General features: G+C 37.3%; 1 protein-coding gene across 1 annotated transcript in view; it reads right to left on the bottom strand.

Annotated features, from left to right (window-relative positions):
* Window positions 1–7570: 7570 nt before the first annotated feature.
* The window catches only part of RBM27 (RNA binding motif protein 27), a 145619-nt gene continuing 128544 nt past the window's right edge, over window positions 7571–24645 (bottom strand). Inside the window, exons 20-21 of the mRNA XM_006874510.1 lie at window positions 9507–9617; window positions 7571–7654 (exon numbers count right to left, since the gene is read on the bottom strand). Coding sequence (XP_006874572.1) covers window positions 7571–7654; window positions 9507–9617 — 195 coding nt within the window. The remainder of the gene's footprint in view (window positions 7655–9506; window positions 9618–24645) is intronic.

Consider the following 24645-nt stretch of genomic DNA (forward strand, 5'->3'; position numbering starts at 1 on the left):
CCTAAAACCAGTTACTCCCCAAGGGAGCCTGGCTCCAATCCAAGGCAGATGAGATAGATGGAGTCAGAATGGTACTATTTGACAGACACTAATAAAAAAGACCAGTGACATTCTACTGACTTGCAATATTCCATTAGAAGCAGTAGAGCACAGAGGTTAAGAGATGATCTCTGAAATCAGAGCTACGTTCAAATCCTGATCTCACCACTCCAGGTTGTGTAATCAAGTCATTTCATCTGTCTAAAGTTCAGTTTTCTCAAAGTTGAATAAGGGCAGTCAGATAATGCAGGCAAGCTACTCAGTTCAGCAGTCTGCATTCAATATGTGCTGGTTATTATCTTTAAAAAGTGAGTAGCTTAAAATTATCAGTAAGTTTAATTGAAAATATTTGTTTGGTACCCTTGTACTGCAGAAAAGAGATTTTATTGTATAAGAATTCCCAAAAGGAATATATATGGATAAGAGGATAGTTAATACTCAAAATTTCAAGTAACTTTCATTTCCATTAATGCTTGTTTTTATCCATTGTAGACTTGATATTTTCTTGTTGATTTCGGAAGATTTCACAACGTTCTCATCAACATGACAAATCTTAATCTTGACAGAAACTGGCAGTTTGAGCATGTGAAGCTGTAATTGACATACTTGCCTGAGATTAGTGTAAATAGCAAGGATAGGTAGGTTTTTATAGAGAAGTTCACTTTATCTCATTTCTTTCAAATTTGTAGGAGTATGCTTTAGAAAAGGGTGGCTTTAAATGACATAATGTTGGCGTATGTACAATTTTTTAAGATACCACAATTGGTTTGTTTTGGATTAATGAAAGCTTAAGGTGAACCCTAAAACTATGTGAAAAATTAGCCTAAGCTAAATAATCTCTTAATGATTTATAGACACTGGGTAATTGTAGTTGTATGTACTTCATGGGCAGGTCTTTAAAAAATATTTTCTGCAGAGTGCCTTGAATTTTATGTAGCACTAATATATACAGATATCCCATCTTTACTTGAGGAAAAAAACTTACAGACTGTAGGCAAGTTTTAAGTCACTCACAGTTTTAAAAACTCAAGTTTTAAAAACCACTCACAATAAAATTATGAACTATAAAAGTCTCCATTTTCAAGACATCAAGTAATCAGCTAAGTGGACACACAAATGATATTAACTTTTAGACTAAAATTTAAGAATAAGAGTCAACTTCAGATTCCAAACAAAATAATATACAGAAGATAGTTTTAGATCATTTTATACTGACAACAGTATGGATTATGGCATAGTGAAAAAAAAACAAAAGTAGTTTGAAAATGCAATTTACTATGCAACTCAAGAGGCTAGTGCACTTGTAAAAATCAATTGGTAGGTCCTGACCAGAGTTCTAATAGTACAAAATAAAAATGAAAGTATCAAGTGCCTATTGGCATTATTTTTATAAAAATTTTGTTTGGTATATTGTATAGTGAGAAACATATTTCTCATTGAGTTACAGTAGAATATGTTGTTACTACTCAAAAGCCGACTAAATTTTGCCTTCTGGAGCCCCCTACAGGCTCTAAATGTTGAAAAATTGAATCCCAAAATAAATAAATAATACTTTATCAAAGGGTTCCAGAACCTTTATTGAAGTTTAGGAACCTCAATGGATTTTGCAGGAGTACATGTTTACTTTACATATAATTCAAACTGAATATGTGAATTTCAATCTGTCTTGAAACGAAAAGCATCTGGAAGATACCAACTAATATGACAAAGTCTGTATTCATCTCTTACTACCTAATTTAGCTTAAAGTTCAAAGACATTTACCAGTTATCTTCTAACAGCAGCTGTCTATCCTATAGGTAAAACAACAATTACTTTAGAAAACTATTAATAAAGACACTCATCTTTGTAAGGGAGCATAATGGCTCCATACGATAAGCACTTGACTTCGAACCACCAGGTCCTCAGTTTGAGTCCACCAGCTTTCTGCTCCCGTGAAGATTCAAAGCCTCAGAAACCCCATACAGGTGGCTCTGAGTAGGACTCGTCTGACTTGAAGGCACTTAAAACAGTATCTTTGTAAGGTATTTACTAAACAATGTTAAGACCTTAATTTAATTACATAATGTAAAGTCTATTTCCATCACTACTTTCCCTCAAAGAGTTGAGTAAAAAAATAATTTTGATCAATTCCTAAACCATTCCAGTTAATTCCAAGTACAATTTTAAAAACTAACGGATCACTATGTCAAAGTAGGAGTCCGGGTGTGGCACGGTAGGATAATCATTGGACTGCAAACCACAAGGTCGGTGGTTCAAACCCACAGCCACTCCTCAGAAATCCTGTAGAGGGTCACTGTGCGTCAGAACCAACTTGATGGTACCTAACAACAAATCACAGCTGTAAGACTCTAAGAAGTGGCTAAAATACTGAAGTTTTATAAAAAAAATAAAATTAAAATTCAGGTTTGCTTTTCTACACATCAAGCTAGTAGGCTGTCTTCTTCACTTGCTCATCTTTCAAAGAAGGTATAGCATAAAAACAAACAAAAAGTAACAAGCAATGTTTACTATGTGTGAGTAATGATAAAAATTAAAAATTGGTAAAACATTATTAAGAGTATACTCGAACTACAAATATCTTACAATCATTAAATGCTAGTCTGACCTTAATTCCACCTGTATCAAATCACCTATCACAGAATGCTAGAATGGTTTAGTTAACCTAAGGGTGATCACAGGACCAGTTAAAGGTCAAATGGTAGATGATCTTGTTGAAAGGAGATCACCTGTCAACAGTCATTAACATAAGTACATAAAGGTGTTTCATCAATGCGCAGCATCAGTATATAACTTTAAAAAGCTAGTGTTGCTTGGACCCTTCAAAGTACATCTTTAGAAACTAAAAGTGATAAAAAATGGACAGTTCTGTCCTGCAAGATGCTGCCCAGTTGGTTAAAAGCAACTCTTTCATTCACAATAATCACACCCAACCATCTGTGTATCTTGTGTGTAATATATAATTAGACCCAAACTAGACTAGGCAGAGACTTATGATTCGAAATCTACCCTTGGCTTCTGCATAAAATACATAAAATCAGTAAAAATATCACATAAAAACAATTTTTAATAAGAGTTCAATTTCAGTAAAACATTTTTTGTTACTCTTAATAAAACTATGCTCTTTAACACAGAATTATGCCTGCCCCCCAATAAGGTCCCAGAAATGTATATTAAGATCTATTTGAAACAAATGGAGTCCTAGTGTGGCGCTGTGGATTAATGCGTCAGGCTGCAAAGCCGTTTGAACTGCAAGGTCGGTGGTTCAATCAAGCTCACCAGCTGCTCCTAGGAAACCCTATACAGGGTCACTGTGGGTCAGAATCGACTCGATGGCACTTAACAACAAAAACACTTGAAACAAATGGTAACACACCACTTATTTGCCTCTACTCAAATTATAAAAGGAAAATAAATGTACTTGAAAAGAATGTAAATGAAATTTACTCCCATTCATCAGTATTTTCCTGAATTAGCTGGAATTTAAAGAACTGCTTTTCTTTGAAAATGCGTAATTAAAGGGGAATTTTACAAAAAATACAATTTTAATAAAGAGAAAATAGGAGCGCAAGTTATATAACTCCTTTCTCTCTCTCATCATCGCCCCAAATCTTTAGTATGTAAGATCATTTTCTTCTGTTATTCCTCACAAATATTTTTCACATTCAGAATGAAAACATCTTTAGGTTATCTCTTCAAGTTGTTCTTTCCCTTTTCTCTATTCTGCTTAAGATTGTTGGCAGGCATAATGGATTTCCTTAAGGTAACATTAAAACACTTGCTTTCATACATTTTTGTTTTATATCTTAAGGAGCTCTGGTAGCGTAGTGGTTATGAATCGGACTGCTAACCTCAAGGTCGGCAGTTTGAAACTACCAGCTGTTCTGCGGGAGAAAGATGAGACTTTCTGCTTCCGTAAAGATTTGCAGCCTTGGAAACCCTGTGCAGGGTCACTATGAGTCAGAACCGACTCCACGGCACATAACAACAACCTGAGATACCAAGGCCCATCCATGAACAACAAAAAAAGTGGCTATCAGAGGTTACTTTTAAGCAACACTTAAATACCCTTCTCTTTGAGCCTCAAAACTACTTGTTACAAAAGTTACATATGAATATTTAATGGTCAATGGTTTCAGAAACCAACTTCATATGGAATGACATTCTCTCATGCACATGGACCCAACATAAAACACACATACATACCCACTACTCTCTCATTCTCACAAGCAAACATACATACATATTCTTTCTTTCCAGAACAAGTCAGAATTACAGCTCTTTTGGTGATTGTTATAATTTTTGGAATGGTTCATAAATTTTCCAAATTATTTTAAATTCATAATACTTTTTCTTTTCTTTTTTTTTTTTCAATTGTGAACCATTCCATATTGCATCTTTATTGCAAAAGTCAACATGCTTCTTAGAAATTCAGATTGTAATCGATAAAACAAACATTACATATATGAATTTAAATGTATAAACAGTTAGAAATTCAACAATATCTCCTATTATACTATTACACAAGTTCACAATTTTGTAAAAACTATAATACAGGCATTCTATACATCAAGAGGAACCACTAATTCCTTTTCACATGATTTTTTCCTTCATTTTGAAATAATGATCCAACACCATGGACTGTTTTCACTGTAACAGGACCATGTTTTCCAATTACCTTCTTAGCTGGTAACTATGTTTTCCCAATGTTACAACATGAGGAAACTGAGGGAAATTCTGCACTTTCCTGGAGTTACCTTTTAAAATATGGGCAATAATCCACTAGTAAATCAGCTCATCTAGATGGATTGATATGTTTTTTTTTTTTTGCTATTGTTAATCAATTGTTCATAAAGATGCCTCAAATGTTATATAGAAGAACAGCAGAATTAGCCTCAAATTCTTTACGTTATTTCTGTAAGTGAAGATGTCAAGAAAGTAAGTCATGGTAGTTTTTGTTTTTAAGACAAACTCTTTTAACACTTGAGGATTTTGAAGGTGCATGTTACAAATCTCAAAGGGGGGGGAACATTTATATGTAACTGTATTATGCTAATATGCACTTAAATTTTCTAGTATTAGAATTAATCCATATTTTAAACTCATTTTTGACGGTAAGACAAGTTTTGAAATTCTTAGAAATGGCACTTCTTAACTATTTTAGTCCTAAAGTATAAGGAAAACAAAGTTTCACACAAAGGATTTCAAACTTAATGAAACAGTCTGTTCTTCACCTTAACACCTTTCTCTCATTCTTTCCCCCTCCTACCCACCAAATAACTAAAAAATCAAACAAATCGTCAACTCTCTATTGAGAGGATAATAAGATGTCAATTTTGAGGTTAAAAAATCATATGAAAAGGAATTTCATTCGGATGAACTGTCAGTGTACTGAAAATTTTCTTACAGTTCCATTAATTTACTGTAATTTTCAGTTTCCAAATACAAAAATACAACAATTCTTATTGAAATCTATACGCTGGTAGTTTTAGTACACAAAAAAACAAAAACAAAACAAAAAAACAAAACAAAGCAAAAAAAAAAACAAATTATTTACAAAATTATACAGTTTAAGAAAAAACTTTGTACAAAAAATATATAAATCCTTTGTTCCCTCTATCACGTTTAAACTGTCAGGACTCAAAATATTCACCACAATAAATCTTTCAAAATATATACTGACTGAGCCACAGACATCAAGAAAATTTCATTAGAGATGATGGAGGAGGATGGAGCAAGACTGCTTATTCTAGGTACCCCATTCTTGTGTTTTTCTTCTTTTCTAAGCTTATTTTAGCTTCAGTGTTATCAGAAATAATATAATAACCTAGAAAGAAAAAGTCCTTATTGTATATGAAGAAAAAATTATATGAACTTAAAAATGATCCTGGTTTGAGACATCATTCCAAAAAAGAAAACAGATGATCAGAATGTGGGATTTAACGTCTTATAACTAAGTAAATCTAGAGTCCTGATGGTTTTAAGTTTCTTAGTGAATAGTTTCTATTTTGAGAAACAGTCTTTACCTCAGGAAATAAAATCCTTGATATAGTGATCACCAAGAATCTTCTGAAGCCAACAGGTAATTTCAAATGTTCACACTACACTTTTATAAAAACACAGATGTGTATATCCTTGAAAAAGTGGCATTCTATGTACATGAATCACTTTAGTTCCCCAGGGGTCAGTACAGTGTAGTGTTGCTCCTCTACTTTTCCATCTAACATTCAGAACACAAGGACATAAATTTACATATATATTTTACTTAACAGATAATCTACTCTATACAGTGTACAGTAAAAATGCACACAGTGAAGGAAATTGTTTACTGAAGGATGTGTATGTTTATGGATAGCAACAAGCTACAAAATTATGAAAATATATGGGCGTCTGATTAGAGTCAAGTTAGGACTCTCATTTATTTCTAGTATGCCCATCCCTCTATCCCACCCACAGCCCCACTACCAGCCACCTAACCATCACAGCTTAAATTTAGAAAAAGAGTTTCATATCCTTTGAAACCATTTTGTATAACTATAACGAAACTGAAGTTAAAAAAAAAAGTCAGTGGCACCCCCACCCCCAAAAATAATCCTTCCATTATTCTAAATATAGCACTTATTTATTAAGGTACTGATTCAAACCTTTCACTGGGATTGGCTTTTGGTGGCCCAAATGAGTCACTATAATAATGGGTACGTAGGCCTATGAATAAAAGGATTGGGGAAAGAAAGTGGGGTGGGACAAGAAAGGGATAACTAGTAAAAGTCTTTTGCATTTTGAGAATGTTGAAAAAAAAAGGACAACTTGAACCAATGCTCTCCAAGCATCACAGCAAACCAGTGATTCGGTAGCAAGGTAAGTCCAGGAGTTACTGTGATGAGAGAAAAAAACCAGAAGGGAACTAATGGCTTTTACCTAGAAGCATCTGAGTGTGAGGAATTTGCTGTGATCCACACTGAAATAGTACTGTCACACACACACACAAAATGCTGAAAAAAATTTAGACTCAATACAAAATGGGCTCCTCCAGTTAAAAAAATAAAAAAGAAATTTTACTTTTCTTCCAAGATAACTCTCAAAAGCAAAAGGGTATTTTAATTTAAAATAGCTCCTACTGTCAGACAAAACATCCATAATAGCTGAGAGTTAAGAGATTCAGGCAATTTTGACATTTAATGAGATTTTATCAGCATATTATAACCCAAAATAAAATTTCTGAACACCCTGTCATTTACATCATAATCCAACACCAATAGCAACAAAAACAGGTGGTGTGGGAAATAAGGCTCTAGAGATTATCCATGTCTTTCCTGTGGATCTTCACAACTGTTTAAAAGTCACTAGGCCTTTGGTGCTTTAATATCATGTACAGTTATGAGATGTGTTTAAATAGCAAACTTGCTGTCCTTAAACTACTGTGTTGAAAAGAAAAATAAAAAAACATTTTTGGCTCATTGACGTCTTTAAATAATTTTAAAAAGTTGTTCTTCTAAACAATATTCCTAAAAATTATACAGCTCGCATCAGATTTCATCTTCGCCATGAACGTGACTCATATTCATCTTCATCTTCATCATCATCGTCATGCAAAAACAAATCTGAGGTTTCGGTTTCCTAAAGAAAGTGAAAGAAAAATTTAGTGATACAAAAATGTTAAATAAAATACTTTTAATCAAAGGAAAAATAGAATAATTGGTATACAAAGCCCAGGCTGGATTTACAAGTGCGAAACCCTCTATGATCTTAGCAACTCGACGGCACTTAACAACAACATGGTGTGGCACTTCAGGAAAACACACTGGTCTGCAAAGTTGGTCTGAACTGCAAGGTCAGAGGTTCAAACCCACCAGTCGATCCTTAAGTGCTGCTGAGATGGTTCCCACTCATAGCAACCTTGTATAGGGTTTCAGAGTAGCGGATGCTGGATTTGAACCACCAACCTGTGGTTAACAGCCCAGTGTTTATCCTATTAACACCACACCAGGACTCCAACTGCTATAATCAGAGCAAAATAAAAATTATTTGTACATATAAATTCTCCTCCCCATTGCTGATTCTGCTATTTTTAATAGGACAAGAATTCTATTCTAACATCACCAGAAAAATGAAATAAAATATGGATGTCTAATATGAGAAACAAAAAGATGTAATCTATTTATTTTATTATAGTCCATTAACTTAAAAATGTAAATAAATGACTACTCGCAAACTTCTAACTTTTATTATCCAAACTCTTTGGGAGGGGTGATTATACTAACTTTAATATGGTATGTTGTTATTAAGTACTATTCAGTTTCAACTCATAGAGACTCTATATAACTGAAGTCTGGTAGCGTAGTGGTTACGAATTGGGCTGCTACTTTCAGGGTCAGCTGTTCAAAACTACCAGGTGTTCCGCAGGAGAAAGATGAGGCTTTCTGCTCCTGTAAAGATTTACAGCCTCAGAAACCCTGTACAGGGTCTCTATGAGTCAGAACTGACTCCACGGCACATAACAACAAGCCATCACGTTAAGGGTGCATTAATTAAATGTTTGACTAAATACAGCAGGCTAATTTTTATGTTGATAATTTTGTAGGGCTGCAAATGATGCTGTTAATTTTGGCAGAAAAAAGGTCCCAGACCCTTGCTGTATAGGGTTTCCAAAGAGTGGCTGGTGGGCTTGAATTACGAACCTTATGGTTCGAATCAACCTTGTGGTCCAATGCTTATCTTACAGCATGCTAACTTATATAAAAATTTTATACAAAGTAAAATTATCTACAAATATTACCAAAACACCAAGATTTTTCTTTTAAAAAAGGGGGTGTATCTGCTTTTGTTATGGAAATTCTCAGTTAGAGGACAATTAAATAACCATAAATGCTAAACATCTTTTAAAACTGAAATTGTGAATCAAAAATAGTTGGCAATGCAGACCAAATGTTGATTTTTATAAACCAATTAATAAAACAGTAAAAATATGAAATGAATATTCATATATTTCAAGAAGCTGATTACTAGGTATTTATAATCTTTAGTTTTCTGTCTTCATTTTCATTTTCAACTTCTGCACATTTCATTTTAAACAATTGTACAGTAAGAAAAATAAACTCAAGTCTATTATTCATGGTTAAAATTTAATTCATTCAAGTAATACTTCTCCTCATTTATCAAAAAAAAAAGAGTTTTTTTCTATAACCCATAGTCTAAATGAATGCAAATTAAAAAAAAAAAAAAAAAGGCTCATAAATACCTGAAGACAATAAGCCCAGTAGGAGTTCTGGTATGACACTGCAGGATAATACACTGGATTACAAGATCGATTTAAACTGTAAGGTTGGCAATTCAAAGCCACCTTGGAAACCCCAGAAAGAGTTATTATAAGTCAGAATCGACTTGACGGCACTTAACAACATTTAATGCCAAGAAAAATATATAATTGGCAGATTATCTCTTTCAGTTCATTTTGAATCATTCAATTTACCTCCTCCTTGACTTCCTCTTCCTCGGTCTCAGTGGATATAGATGGTACCTTGGGCTTGTGCCATGATATTTGTAGTCGACGGTCTTTGAATTTTGACCCTTGGTTTGTAGCCTAAAATATATTTTAGAAGAACGCATAAATTTACATTGAATAATTACTCCTACTTTGTGATCTAACTTTTGTGCTATTATATAGTTGATTGGTGTTGGGGACAGAACATCTATTTAAGATGATCTGCAAACAATTTCCAACAAGTGATAGAACAAATAAAGTCCCTTTTAATTAGAGTGACAATATGTTCTGGTCTACTTGGGACAGTCCATGGTTTATATTCTATGTCCCAGCTTCACATAAATTTTAACAAATGTCTTCATTTGGATATTAAAATACATGGTCACCCTACTTACAATAGTCATGATGACGATAGCAAATAATTGTCTTAATTGTTAATGTCTAACTTAGGTATCTACATATTTAGACTCAAGTCTCATGTCTATTATCTCATCTCTTCCAAGCCTGCCTACATTAGGTAAAATTACCCTATTTCCTCTTCTGAAATGCTATACAGCAACAAGGACTCCATAGTTCATTTGCACATGCAACAAACATTAAACAAATGCTATTCTGACTCAAGGTAAAACTGCTCAGTCTCAAATGTGTTTCTTGGTATTACCTACTGAGCATTTTTTTCTTTCCCTCAGTAAATCACTATAAGGAAAAGCTACAGTTTCACTTTAAAGACAAAGCAACAGGAAAAAAGAATGGAGATCCAAAGTTTCATGAAAATGAAAACATAGTCATTCCTCTAGCTGCCCTATTTATAGTGCTATATTGCAGAATACCCTAATCCTGGGTGCAGCTCTGAAAAAACTAAGGGACTATAAGGGTTCTTTTAAATTTGGATTTCACTCTAATTTGTCTGGGCAAAATACTAAGAAACCTCATGAAGCATTTGCCATCAGAACACTAGGAAGACTGTGTGTAAGAGTGTATGCTACATGACTCAAAACAACATTGTTTCCTCAGCATACTGGCTTGATTTTGTTGTTGTTAAGTGCCGTTGAGTCGGTTCCGACCCATAGCGATCCTGTATAGAGTTTCCGAGGAGCAGCTGGTGAGCTTGAACCACCGACCTTGCAGTTTACACCAACCTTGCAGCCCAGCACATTAACCTGCAGCACCACACCAGGGTTGATAGGGACAAGAAATTTAGCACTGGCTATCAAAAACTGAGGGTGGGGTAGGGCCTACAATGGCCTGAAGTGGCAGGATTACAAGCTTGCATGAGTGTGCTTAATTGTAAAGTGGGGAGTGAGGGTTAGGGGTGGGGTGGGGAGAGACATACAGAGGATAAGAAAACAAGATCCTCCAATATTTTGGCTACAAGAGACATATCAACAAGATGGAAAAAGCCTAAATACCCATCAAAAGAAGAATGGCTAAACAAACTTTGGTACATATACACAACTGTTGTTGCTGCGGTTTAGTGCTGTCGAGTCAGTTCTGACTCATAGCAACTTGGTTTCTGAGGAGCAGCTGGTGGGCTTGAACTGCCAATCTTGTGGTTCGCAGTTCAGTGCTATTCTACAATGCCATACCAGGAGTCCTGATTAAAGACTCACGGTAAATCTGTAAAACAGCTTACAATACGGTTGGACCTGGACATCAAGCTGAGTGAAGTTGTTGTTGTTATGTGCCGTGGAGTCGGTTCCCACTCATAGCGACCCTACACAGGGTTTCCAAGGCTGTAAATCTTTACGGGAGCAGACCACCTCATCTTTCTCCCGTGGAACCGCTGGTAGTTTCGAACTGCTGACCTTGTGGCTCGCAGCCCGGTTCATAACCACTACACTACCAGAGCTCCTTGAGTGAAGTTAGTCAATCACAAAAAGAACAAATAGAAATCAATGTTTGTAAAAGAAGTTAAAAAATATATATAAATAAATAAATGGGGGGGTGTTCTTGATTAAAGAAACAATCTTGGGGAGGAGATAGTCTCTTTAACAGATGTTGCTGGCAGAAATGGAAAGTGATATGCAAAAGACTGAAACAAGACCTTTACCTCAACCCCTAAACAAAAACCAACTCAGCATGGATTAAAGATCTAAATGTGAATCCCAAAATTATGAAGGTCATCAATGAAAAAATAGGGACAAATGTTGAGGGTTATAATTCAGGGCATATACTGACACAAACAAAAGTAGACAAAATAGATGAATGGGACATACTAAAAATTAAAAACTCGTGTGCATCAAAAGACTTCACCAAAAGAGTAAAAAGGGAACACGCAGACTGAGAAAAAATCTTTTGCAACAACACATCACACAAGGACTTATTTCTAAAATATATAGGAAACTACAACACCTCCACAAGAAAAAGACAGCCCAATTAAAAAATGGGCACAGGACATGAACAGACACTTCACCAAGGGAGAGATCCGGAGAGCCAACAAACATAAGAAGAAACGTTCACGATCGATCACTAGCCATCAGAGAGACGCAAATCAAAACAACAATGAGATACCATCTCAGACCAGCAATAACAGCAAAGATCAACAAAGCAGAGGACAATAAATGCTGGGGAGGATGGGGAGAGACTGGGACCCTCCTACATTGTTGGTGGGATTGCAAAATGGTTCAACCTCTCTGAAAAGCAGCATGGAGCGTCCTCAGATGGTCGGAAATAGAAATACCTTATGATCCAGCAATTCCTCTACTTGGTATTTACCCACAAGAAATACGAGCCATAACGTGAGTAGATAGATGCACACCAATGTTCATAGAAGCACTATTTACAATAGCAAAAAGATGGAGAGAGCCTAAGTGCCCATCAACTGAAAAATGGATAAACAAACTGTGGTACATACACACAATGGAATATTATGCTACCTTGAAGAACAACAAGGAAGCCGCAAGCCACCACATGACATGGATGAACCTTGAGGACATTATGATGAGTGAAATTAGTCACAAAAGGAGAAATTCTGCATAGGACCATTATTGTAAAAGACTAAGAAAAAAAACCCACCCTAAAAGAGCGGGGGGGGGGGAATTATATATATATATATTTGTTGATCACCAGGATGTATAGGATGAGAGGAGGGGAGGGAAGGAGGGAGGGAAAAATTGAGCACAAGGTAGGGAATAGACACAGGATAGCTTGGATGCTGGATGGGGGGCGGAAGGGGGACAGACACAAGAAGGGGGAGGGGAATGGAAGAACAAGGCTGATGGGAGAACAGTTAGGCAGGTTCACATGGGTTAAGTGGGACAGAGGTAAATGATGAGGTATGCACAACCATGGAACAACATGGCTCAGGTATACAGGGTTTGAGGCATGGTTTGAAGGAGTAAAAGAGGGAATATAATGTTAAGATGCCTAGATGTCTTTTGAATCTTGGTTTCCCTTGCCTTCCACTGTAAAACAGACACTAGAGGTGGGGGGGGAAGAAAGGAATAATTAGAATATCACTACAGAAAGCTTGTAAGTCCGTCTTCAGCCTACAGCTGATTGGAATACCTTAAAGGGGGATGGATATAAGTTGCCCAGTGAAAGAGGCTTCCTGTGGAGCCTTTACATGTCATAAGACCATAGGTAGAATCCAGAACCCCATCCAGAATGGTCTGAGGTAGGAAATTTCCACTGGAAAGGACAAGTAGACCACCCTAGAGTGGTCAGACGAACAGAAGATACTTTGTGAAAGAAAGACCAGCAGGAAAAATCCGAAACAAAAATGGCAGTCTGATTGATTACTACAAGAACAAGTAAGATGTTCACCCAGGAGCTATCAAGGCAAGTGGTCAGGACTCCTCAGAGCAAACCCCCTCCCAAGACTGAGACTCAAGGGGAATACATGAGCAGGTAGGTGGTCTGGCTAGTGACCATACTGATCACCGATTAAGGGGAAGAGGGGGAAAAACAGCAATGAAGTTGGGAGCTAAGTCCAACCACATTCAATAGACCCCTGTGAACCCAGGTAGAGACCTGGATGTCCAGCAGTACAGCAAGACCTGGGCACTCCTAGGCCCAGAGGCAGTGACAATGCCACAGAGTACTAGAGTGGAGAGTGATGCATCCAGCTAATATGAAGTGAGGGGAGAGATGCACAAGAACACCCATACTTGCAGACAGTACCCACTTGAACTGGCTTTGATGACTGGGTGATAAGAACTCGACAAGAAAAATAAAGAAGAGGGGGGGAAAAAAGAGTAACCTGCTATAATTTGATGAACTTTACCTATACTTATGGATGTAATAGCTCAAAAAAGGGAAAAATCTTTACAGTGAGGATCATTCCTAATCCCTCGGTACACAGGGTTGACAGGGATGGGCAACTTAGACATCGGCTACCCAAAATGCGGGCGGGGCAAGAAGTGACTGGCTTACAAGCTTTCAAGAGGGAGCCTAATTCCAGACAGGGCGGGGGAAGGTAGAATCTCCACTGAATGATTTCCAATCTGTTGGGACTGGGGCTGGTGAAAGGAAATGGGGATAAGACTCTTGTGGTACAATGTTGTTGTTGTTAAGTGCCGTCAAGTCAGTTCCGACCCATAGCGACCCTGTACAGGGTTTCCAAGGGTGTAAATCCTTACGGGAGTAGAAAGCCTCATGTGAATAATTTTCATCAGGACTGACTGTGAGGGTAGGAAATATAGAGGTAGATGTTTTTTGACAAAAGGAGGGAGTGATTGATTTTGCAACCCAGGAGCAGAGGTCCTTGGGACCATCAAGTGAAAAGAGTGGAGAAAGGAACCCTACCCAGAGAGGCAGAGACAGAGGGATGCAGGCAGAGATGATGACATGGACAGATGGAGCAGCTGGGGACAATGAACTCAGGGAGGGAGGGGGCTGTGTGCAGGGGGTCGGGCCTGTGGGGTGTACTCTTTGGTTATCTGATGATGAATGGAGGGGACTGTAATCATTGCAATGAAATTAAATACAATAGGATGACTGTAAAACTGATATTCTTCCAAGTAAACCTCAAAATAAAACTTGTAATTGAAAAAAGAAAAGAAACAATCTATGATGGTTACTGGGAGAAGAGAAAAAATTATTCACAGGCTAGATGGCAGACATGTTAATATGGGTGACAAGGCAGATATATACAAGAGGGAGGTTAGCAGAGGAAAGATGAAAATAGCGGGAGACATAGGCAGAAATACAATAGATAAAGTGAATAGAGGTAAACACTGCTAACTGCTGGTACAAAGAGGGGAATGCAACCATGCAATAAAGCAAAATATATGATTTGTTGAATGTAAAACTGATGATCTGCTCTTTAAACCTTCACAATAACAAGTTGAAAGAAAAAAAAAAATAGTGCATGCATAAAACTGGTCATCTAAGAAAAAAATCCCCAAATTCGTGTAGGAGTTGAACATTTATCACCTGAAGTGAAACATTTTTACTCACGAGACATACACTGATGTATCAAATGACCCTGTCAAAACGTCATTTACCATTTTTCTGAAGTCATGTAATTTTTGCAGTACACTCCTTTATCTTTATTCCATGTTTTAACAGATAGCCCCATTGTAGAAATGTTCACGACTTGTTTTGTTCACTTCTATATTATTGAAATTCGTAAAGATTTATTACTTCCATAATTAGAAAAGAATTTCAAAAATCTGCAATAATTTGAGTTATCTTTCAATTATTGTAGTTCTGTTCCCCAAAAGATACTTTAAGGCATTACATGTATTGCAATATATATTACTGAAAGAAGAGCTAGAAATTTAATTTGGTTTTCTATGTAGTTTGGAACCAAGAATAAATAACTCCCATTGTGAAACTTACAGGAAGCAATTAAAATAAAGATATACTGTGACAATATCAAATCAGGAAATACTATACCCTTGCTGGTGGGAATCTAAACTAATAACACTGGTAAGTTCACTCCTAGCAATATACCCAAGGGAAATGTATTCCCATATATACTAACAGACATATATAGGAATGTTCACAGCAACATTATTCATAAACACTATCAAAAGGATATCATCCAAATACCCATTAATTGTAGAATGGAATAGACAAACTGTGGTATATTTATACAATCAAATTATTACACAGGAATTTTTTTTTAAAAAGGCAAACTCCTGCTACATGTAACAACATATATAAATCTCAAACATAATGCAAAACAAAAAAATACATATTATGTGGTTCATATTATATAAAATTAAACAAGCAGAGTAATACTAGAATATTGCCGAGTGTACATAGGTGAAAAAGTATAAAGAAAGCCAGGAGAACCAAAGAAGGCAGTGACTGAGAGCAGTTCTAAGAAAGCTGTTGGGGAGCTGCTTGTGCTCTACTACTATATGACTTTAGGGATGCATGCCTTCTGATAAATCACTCAACTATTATACATTTCTATTTGGTATACTTTCTTTTAATAAACATTTAAAATCGAGTGTTACCTTCATAATTTATAAGAAATAGTTAATAACTAAGATATTTATGTGAAAAAAGTAAGGCTTGGACTGCAGTCTGGTGTTTTTATTATCCCATTTTGACATTTAAAGAAAATTGTTTATATTGTGACTTGGGTGAAGGTTTAGAGAGCAAACTGGTATTCCATTCAGCAATTCATACAAATTATGTTTTATGACATGGATTGCAATCCTCACAATGTAACAGCATTCTTCCCACTTTCTCCCAATGTTTACAGTTTCTATTTATCCTTCTTTCCCATCTCTTCTTGCCTTCTGAGTTTTATCTCTGGGCAAACGCTGTCCTTGTGATATTGAGAGGTTGACAGCTAAGGAGTACCTCCCTGTTGCTATTGTTTACTTTATAGGCCAATCATATCTGGCTAGAGTCCTCGTGTGGCGCTGTGGATTAATGCACTAGACTGCAAAGTCTGCTTGAACTGCAGGGGTGGAGGTTCAAGTTCACCAGCCGCTCCTTGGAAACTCTATACAGGGTCGCTATGGGTCAGAACCAACTTGATGGCACTTAGCAACAATAATAATCATTTGGCTGAAAGTTGAGAAATGGGGATGAAGTTCAATTTTAGGCCATAAAGATGTCTAAGGGCCATAGTCTTGGAGATTCTACCAGTTTCTATCAGACCAGTGGTTGTTGTTGCTGTTTATTGCCGTTGAGTCTGTTCCAATCCATAGTGACCCTGAGTAGGGTTTCCAAGAAGCAGCTGGTAAGCTTGAACCACCGACCTTGCAGTTCAAACGAATTTGCAGTCTAGTGCATTAACTCACAGTGCCATAACAGGACTCCATCAGACCAGTAATATGGTTTAATTATTTTGAGTTTTGTCCCATACTATTGGAAGTGTAGTGTAGTGTAGTGGTTACAAATTGGTAGCGTAGTGGTTGCGAATCGGTACTGCTAACCTCAGGGTCAGCAGTTCAAAACAACCAGCTGTTCTGCAGGAGAAAGATGAGGCTTTCTGCCCCCGTAAAGAGATTTACAGCCTCGGAAACCCTGTGCAGAGTCACTATGAGTCGGAACCAACTCCACAGCACATAACAACAACAACAATTCTTATACTCTAGGACCTCCTAGTGTGAAACCTTTCAGAGTGTAGGTAAGGTAGCCAAGCACCATCTAAGTCTTCTAGTCCATTTTTGTTATTTTTTAAATAGGAGAGACTTATGTACTGTTACATAAGAGTCTATTTTTCTTGAAAGATATCCAAAAGTGGCTACTATTTAAGAGTGGTCAGACTGTAAAGATTGTAGAGTGTTACTCTTTATTCTGATACTCTCTGTACAATGATTTTTTTAACCATTCACATAATTACTTTTTCCTTTTTTAAAGAAAAACAGTTGTTTGTTTGTTTTTTAAGTTTAGGATGTTGTTATTGTTCGGCTGAGTCAGTTCTGACCCATAACGACCCTGTATAGGGTTTCCTAGAAGAACCTGGTAAACTTGAATCGCTGCCCTTGCAGTTCAAACTGACTTTGCAGTCCAGAGCATTAAACCATAGTGTCACACCAGGATCAGTTTAGAATAGGCCTCTCAAAGTGTCATAACTGTTACAATATCTATATTTCCTATATACACATAGATAATCTATTACACACAGAGCTCTGGCTTGAAATAAATACTGAAAGCAACCTAATGTCCACCAATATGGAACTGTTTAAATCAAGTATGGTGCAGCTATGCATTAAAATACCATGTAGTCATTAAAGAAAATAAAACATACCACATATACTATTACTGTTGTTAAGTGCTATAGAGTCAAGCTTCTGACTCATAGCCACCCTGCATAAGGTTTCCAAGGAACAGCTGGTGAGCTTGAACCACCGACCTTGCAGTTCAAACCAACTTTGCAGTCTAGCACATTAACCCACAGTGCCACACCAGGACTCTACTAATATATGGAAAAAAATCAATTACATGCCAGTAATTTAGATTTGTAACCTTAGAGATAGAAATTGCTCAGAGAAAAACTCATCTAGTCCAGTTATTTTCCCAGATCAGAACCTGGTGCCCAATCTTTGCAAGTCACCATTCACCAATTACCTGACTGGCAAAAATGAAAACAAAACTCTCAATGCTACTGAGAGTATGGGCAAATAAACACTCTTATCCAATGTCACTGGAAATATAAATTAGTACAACATTCTAGAAAGATTCCTCGACAATCTGTACCAAAACTAAACAATCATACCTTTGACCTAGTCATCTCATTCCTAGAAACTTACCCAAAGTAATGGTTCTCAGCTAAAGACAAAAACCTTACTCTTTGGGTTGTCATGCTGACTACAGAGCACTCACTGGCAACAACTTAGTAAATGGGAGCCAGAGGTGCTAAGGGTCTGCAATGTGCATGCCTGTCCCACATAATGGAAACTTATCCCACTCAAAAATGCAAAATCCTGTAAGATAAATATAACAGTGCTCACACTAGTGAAAAAATGGGAAACACTGTAAGAGTTGGATGCCTTTAAATAAGACAATATAGTGCCACATTCATAAAATGATAGATTCTCCACTACTCACTAAAGGTGAAAAAACAAAAGCAAAGCCCACTATCATCGAGTCAATTCTGACTCACATCAGCCCCACAGGACAGGCTAGAACTGTGCTATCAGGTCTCCAGAGCTGTACCTTTTCATGGAGCAGATGGTCACAACTTTCTACCATGGTACTGTCTAGTGGGTTTAAACCACCAACCTTTTGGTTAGCAGCCAAATGCTTAACAACCACTGTGCCACCAGGGATCTTTGTATCACAGATTGTTAAGCTATAATTAGGTGCCACTGAGTCTATTCCAACTCATAGCGACCCTATACAGGGCTTCCTAGGAGCAGCTGGTGGGTTTGAACTGCTGACCTTGTGGTTTGCAGTCTGGCGTTTATCTTACTAGGCCACACCAGGAGTCCATCACAGATACAGGTACTAGGAAAATGTTCATAAAAGTATAATTAGTTGAATTTTAGATTTTAGTGGTCTCTGCTTTACATGTGTGTTCTTTGAATGCTCTAAAATAGAAATGTTATTTGTAAAAAAATGAAAAAAATAAGCAATCTAGATAGTTTCAGAAGTCCTGGTGAGGTGCTGTATGATAAAGACCATATTATTAACCATAAGATTGGTGGTTCAGACCCACCAGCTACTCCTGGGAAATGTTATCCAGGATCACTATGAGTCAGAACCAGCTTGTCGACAACCAACTTAACAACAACAGAGAGTTTCAAAGATTTTGCAAAGGTCAATGATTTTGCAAAGTTTCAATGATTTTTCAAAGTTATTATTGTCACTCAAGCGAGCTACCAAAAGTATATTTATTTTTTTAAATCAAAAGTATGCTTTATTAAGGTATAGAGTGCTAAACAGGAAACCTCCTGACCATATATGACATACTATGGCAGTAGATACCAGTAGCAAATCTTCAGTAATTAATGATAACAGAAGTACTCGGTTGTCTTATATGAAATTCCAGATACAGCCAGGGTGGGGGAATTTGACATTCTGGACAGTTCAAAAACCATAAAAATTAAAATGAACTTTATAAACTTGAGGAAGGGTATATGTGTGGAAGCTCAAGACTTCTAACTCTCTTCTTTACCTTTTATTTGAAGGATCAAAGAGTTTTCTAGCTAAAGATGGAGAACTGAATACTTACAGCATATGTCCTTCCCATGTTTCAATGAATAAACAGTAAAATAATTTTTACCCTCAATGGACTAAATCCCACAAGGGCAGGGAAATGAAAGAGAACACAAAAAAATTCTAAGAAATTAAGAAGCTGGAAATCAAGACTAATGAAATATAAGCAGATAATGTTACAAACTTTTAGATCAAGAAAACAATAACAACATTATTAAGAAATGAGAAAATGCCAAAAGAATCAGCTAAAAAGGCTAAAAGTAGGCATCTTTAAGGAGGGAAAATAGGAGAGGATGAAGCAAAAGACTAAGCCTGATGGTTGCTTAGTTAACATGATATGCATGTCTAACTTTTACAAAAATTAAAACTATAATTCGTAACAAAAGAATTTGAAAGACTTGGGGGTGCTATTGTTTTCTTCTATCTATATTAGCATACTTAGTATGCTGTGTTTAATTAGCATCATAGAAGACACTGTTAACTGCCTAGCCAACAACTATTTTTGCCACTTTCCCTTCTTGGTTGGTTGGTTGGTTATGCGCCCTGCAGTCGATTCCGACTCATAGCGACCCTGTACAGGGTTTCCGAGGCTGTAAATCTTTACGGGAGCAGAAAGCCTCATCTTTCTCCCGCGGAACAGCTGGTAGTTTCGAACTGTTGACCTTGCGTTTCACGATTTGTAACCACTACGCTATGAGAGCTCCTTACTTTCCCTTCTAGGAGATCCTAATTTTCATCACTGGTCATTTGGTGTATGTAAGCCTCAGCCCAGGTGGTCCACCAGCACTGCTCAACCAATCATAGCAATTCCATTTCCCTTACATAGATTAGCTTAGAATGGTTAAGTGACAATCCTGACATGTGAGAGCACATGTGCTGAGTCAAACAGTGTGTATTTGGCAAGTGGTGGAGAAGGATGCTTTTCTAGAAAGGGTTCCCTCACTTTTATAAGTGGCTTTCTGCCTTTGGACATTTTTACCAGAAATTGTGATGCTTGTTGCTGCTGTTGTCACTAAGATGATACGAGAAAAAACCCTGAAAACACAAGCCAATATTCTAGATAGTTGTTATTAAGAGATTCTCAGAGACCCTGTATAGGGTTTCCATGTGAATTTGAACCACTGACCTTACAGTTAGCAGTCCAGTGTGTATTCTACAGTGCCACACGAGGACCTTATCCTAGAATTGTTGTCAAGTGCCTCCAAGTCAGTTTGACTCAAAGCAATTTTAAATAAGGCTTCCAAAGAGCAACTGGTAAATTTAACCAGAGGGAAAATAGACAACCTATGTGGCTGAATTATGGACTTAGTCATTCTAAAACCTCCGCCTACTGCCAGACCTTTTCAAGTCCTTATTTTTCACGTCACTTAACTGTTACAGCCCAAGAAAGATGTACAAGGGAGCTTCAAAAAGTTTGTAAAAAAATTTACAGATAATGGGATTCAAGGGGTGGGGCTTGATAGTGGATTAGGGAGAAGCCAGGTGCAGACCTCCAACAGTAATAACACAGAATACCAGGTAAAAAAAAGTTCAGGGGACAGTCCCAGAACTCTGAACTAAAGGAATACTTAGAATGATCGAAGGCTTACTGCTAGTGGGGTTTGCAGCAAAAGTAAGAAAGGTGGCATGTTCTGATCTTGGCTACCAGTGAGTGCTATAGCGGCCATCATGGGGGTGAGGGAGCAGGAGCAAGATCAGAAGAGGGCTCCCACCACAGAGGTCTACAGATTTTCGGAGATAAAGGTATGCACATTTTTCCTGTTCGTTGGTCTCTTACTGTCTATGTACCTGCACTCTGGTGACTAGAGGGGGTGTCTGAGTGAGTGGATGCCCCCCAACCCTGGAGGGTTCTACTAGCATGCACACAGATCTGCTCAGCAAAGGCCACAGTGCACAGAATCTAAGTTGGGGAAGGAGTCAACAGGAACTGCTTAAAATGGAACAGTCTCCCAGAATGGCTCCAGCTAGCTGAGTGAGGGGCGTTAAAAGTCATACTCATATTTTGTTATGGTTCTTCTTTGTTTTGTTTTGTTTTTGCGATTAATAGATTGTAGTATCCAATCTTTTGTTCATTGTTTTGTTTTTTTCTGTTGTGGTTTTATTTTATGTCTTTTTGGTTCCCCTTTTACCTGAGGAGGCTCTTTCTCTCCCTACGTTACTCAAGAAGAGATAGCAATTATGGTCATATAGCCAAGCTACAATCACACCTTATAAAATCCCACCCTCCAGGCAAGAGTCAATACCAGCTGCTATACACCAGATAGACAGCCAACACCTGCACAGTTACTCTGAGTCGAGTACTAAGAAAAGTGAAAAGGGAAGTCCATCTTCTGAACACATCTACCTGGAGGCAATCAGAAAGCTTAATAATACATCAACATACATTCATCTAATTATTGAAAACACATCTAATTGTTGAAGATGCCCAAGAGACATAAAAAAATTTTGGCACATGTCCAGAAACAAGATAGAGTAACTGAAACAAATGAGCTGCAGATAGACCCAGATTTCCCATTGGAATGAGAGCAGACTTTAGAACTGCCTGAGAAGGAATTCAGGAGAAACATAATAAGGTGCATCCAAATGCTCCATAAAATAAGGAAGAAGTCAGGAAAGCACTACAGGAACAATCAAATAAGATAGACACAGCATTGGAAACATTGAAAACCTGCAAAAGAGCTCTCTAAATGATTCATAATAAAATATCAGAAACGGACAATACAATGAAAGAGCAAAGGAGTAGAATTGAAAAGATGGAAGCCAGAACCAGCAAGCTGGAAACAAATCTCTCAATACTGCTAAGATAGAAAAGCAAGCAGGAAAAAGGGTGAAAAAATCTGAAGAAAGTCTAAGATTCATGTGGGACAATAATGAAGAGTAATAACTTAAGAACTGTTGACATTCTGGAACAGGAGGAATCACATAAGACCACAGATGAGACAGTCGACAAGTATGCTGGAAGAAAATTTCCCTAACATTCAAGAAGTTCAACGAACCCCAGGAAGAATAGACCCCCAAAAGAAAATCACCCAAGACATCACAATTGTTGTTGTTAAGTGCTGTCGAGTCGGTTCTGACCCATAGTGACCCTGTACAGGGTTTCCAAGGCTGTAACGGGAGCAGAAAGCCTTATCTTTCTCCTGCAGAGTCACTGGCAGTTTCAAACTGCTGACATTCAGGTTTGCAGCCAGATTAGTAACCACTATGCTATCAGAGTTCCTTAATCACAACATCCTTAAAAAAAAGAAAAGATAAGCATTCAAGAAGTTCAACAAACCCCAGGAAGAATAAATCCCCCAAAAAGAAAATCACCAAGATATATCATAACAGAGCTCTCTAAAATCAAAGATAAAGAGAGAGTCCTGAAAACATTTAGGGAAAACAGAAGTGTTACTTACAAAGGCAAGCAAATAAGATTAAGCTCTGATCTTTCAGCAGAAACCATGCAGGCAAGAAGACAATGGGGAGACATATAAAACCCTCAAAGAAAAAAAACTGCCAACCAAGCATCATTTACCCAGAAAAACTGTCAATCAAATATTACTATTTAATAAAAACATTCCAAGATAAAAAGAAGCTAAAGGACTTTGTCAAAGCCAATTCAGGACTTCAAAACATCCTAAAAGGAGTTCTTTGAACTGAGAACCAAGAACAGACAACAACCAGAGACTCACATACCTGGCAACACCAACCAGAACTCAACTGACAGAACAAAGGGTCCAGAACATAACTACAAGAATGAATTCAGAGGATCTGGGTGGTCAGTCTATGATGAAAAAATTACAATGTGAGAAAAGGGAAATATATAGGAACAGAGATCCAGGTGATGAGGAGGTCAGGTAGATTGCAGGGTAAAATAGACTGTTTTAAATGAAGGAAAAAGTTAATAGGATATAGGATAACCTCAAAGAAAATTACTACTTCACAACATACCAAGAATAATGAAAATCCAAGAAGACCATGGAAACATTAAAAATATGAAGCTTAAGAAAACAAACCCACACTAAAAGAAAGAAAGAAAAAAATTCTTGTGGACAAGATGACAAATAAGGTAGGAACTCCATCAGCAACAACAAAGAATAACGAACCAAGTAGGCTCAGGGGATGATGCTAGAACTCTGAACAACATCTAAAGGAATATTTAGAAGCTGGAAGGCTTCCAGCTAGGGAAATTTAAAGTAGAATCAAGAAATCCATTGCTTCCTAATTTAAGACACTCAGCTGCTCTCAGAGTCACCATCTTGGGAAAGACCAAGCAGGGGAAGGATCAGAACAGCCAAGAATGCCTGACAGAACCAGAGAGATACAGGTGTGTACATTTTTTTTTTTTTTTTTTTGGTATCTGTTCATTGATCTCTCGCTGTCTGCCCATATCCTTTCTGATGACTAGAGGGGATGTCTGAACAAATACACACCCCACTCCCTCACCTGGAGGGTTCTACTACGCATGTGAACAGATCTCAAAATTTAAAGTGACAGTTTCCACTTAAAACCAAACGGCCACCACTTGTCTGACAGTATGTCGTACTGTGGTGGTTTGTGAGTTGCTGTTGATTCTGAAGGCTATGACACAGGTATTTTAAATACCAGCAACGTCACCATGGTGGACAGGTTTCAGATGAGCTTCCAGAAGAAAACAGACTACAAAGAAAGACGGACGAACTACTTCAGAATATTTAATCACTAAAAACCTTATGAATAGCAGCAAAACAATGCACAATAAAAGCTTTAAAAAACAGGAGAACAAACAAGATGGCGGAACCGGTGGAAGTGCAGTAAAGAAGCTCCGCCAGCAACAACACAGCATACCCAACCAAGCAGGCTCAGGGGATGGTCCCAGAACTCTGAACCACATATAAAGGAATATTTACAAGGTTGGAAGGCTCACAGCTGGGGGAATTTGTGGAAGAAGAAATCATTGCTTTCTAATTCAAGACACTCAGCTGCTTGAGGAGCAGCCATTTGGGTGAGACCAAGCGGGGGAAGGATCTGAGCGGCCACAGACGCCTGGCAGAATGGCAGAGATAAAGGTGTGGACATTCTTCTCTTTTGGTAG

This window comes from Chrysochloris asiatica, unplaced genomic scaffold (genome assembly GCF_000296735.1).
Source record: "Chrysochloris asiatica unplaced genomic scaffold, ChrAsi1.0 scaffold00280, whole genome shotgun sequence".
NCBI classification, from domain to species: domain Eukaryota; kingdom Metazoa; phylum Chordata; class Mammalia; order Afrosoricida; family Chrysochloridae; genus Chrysochloris; species Chrysochloris asiatica.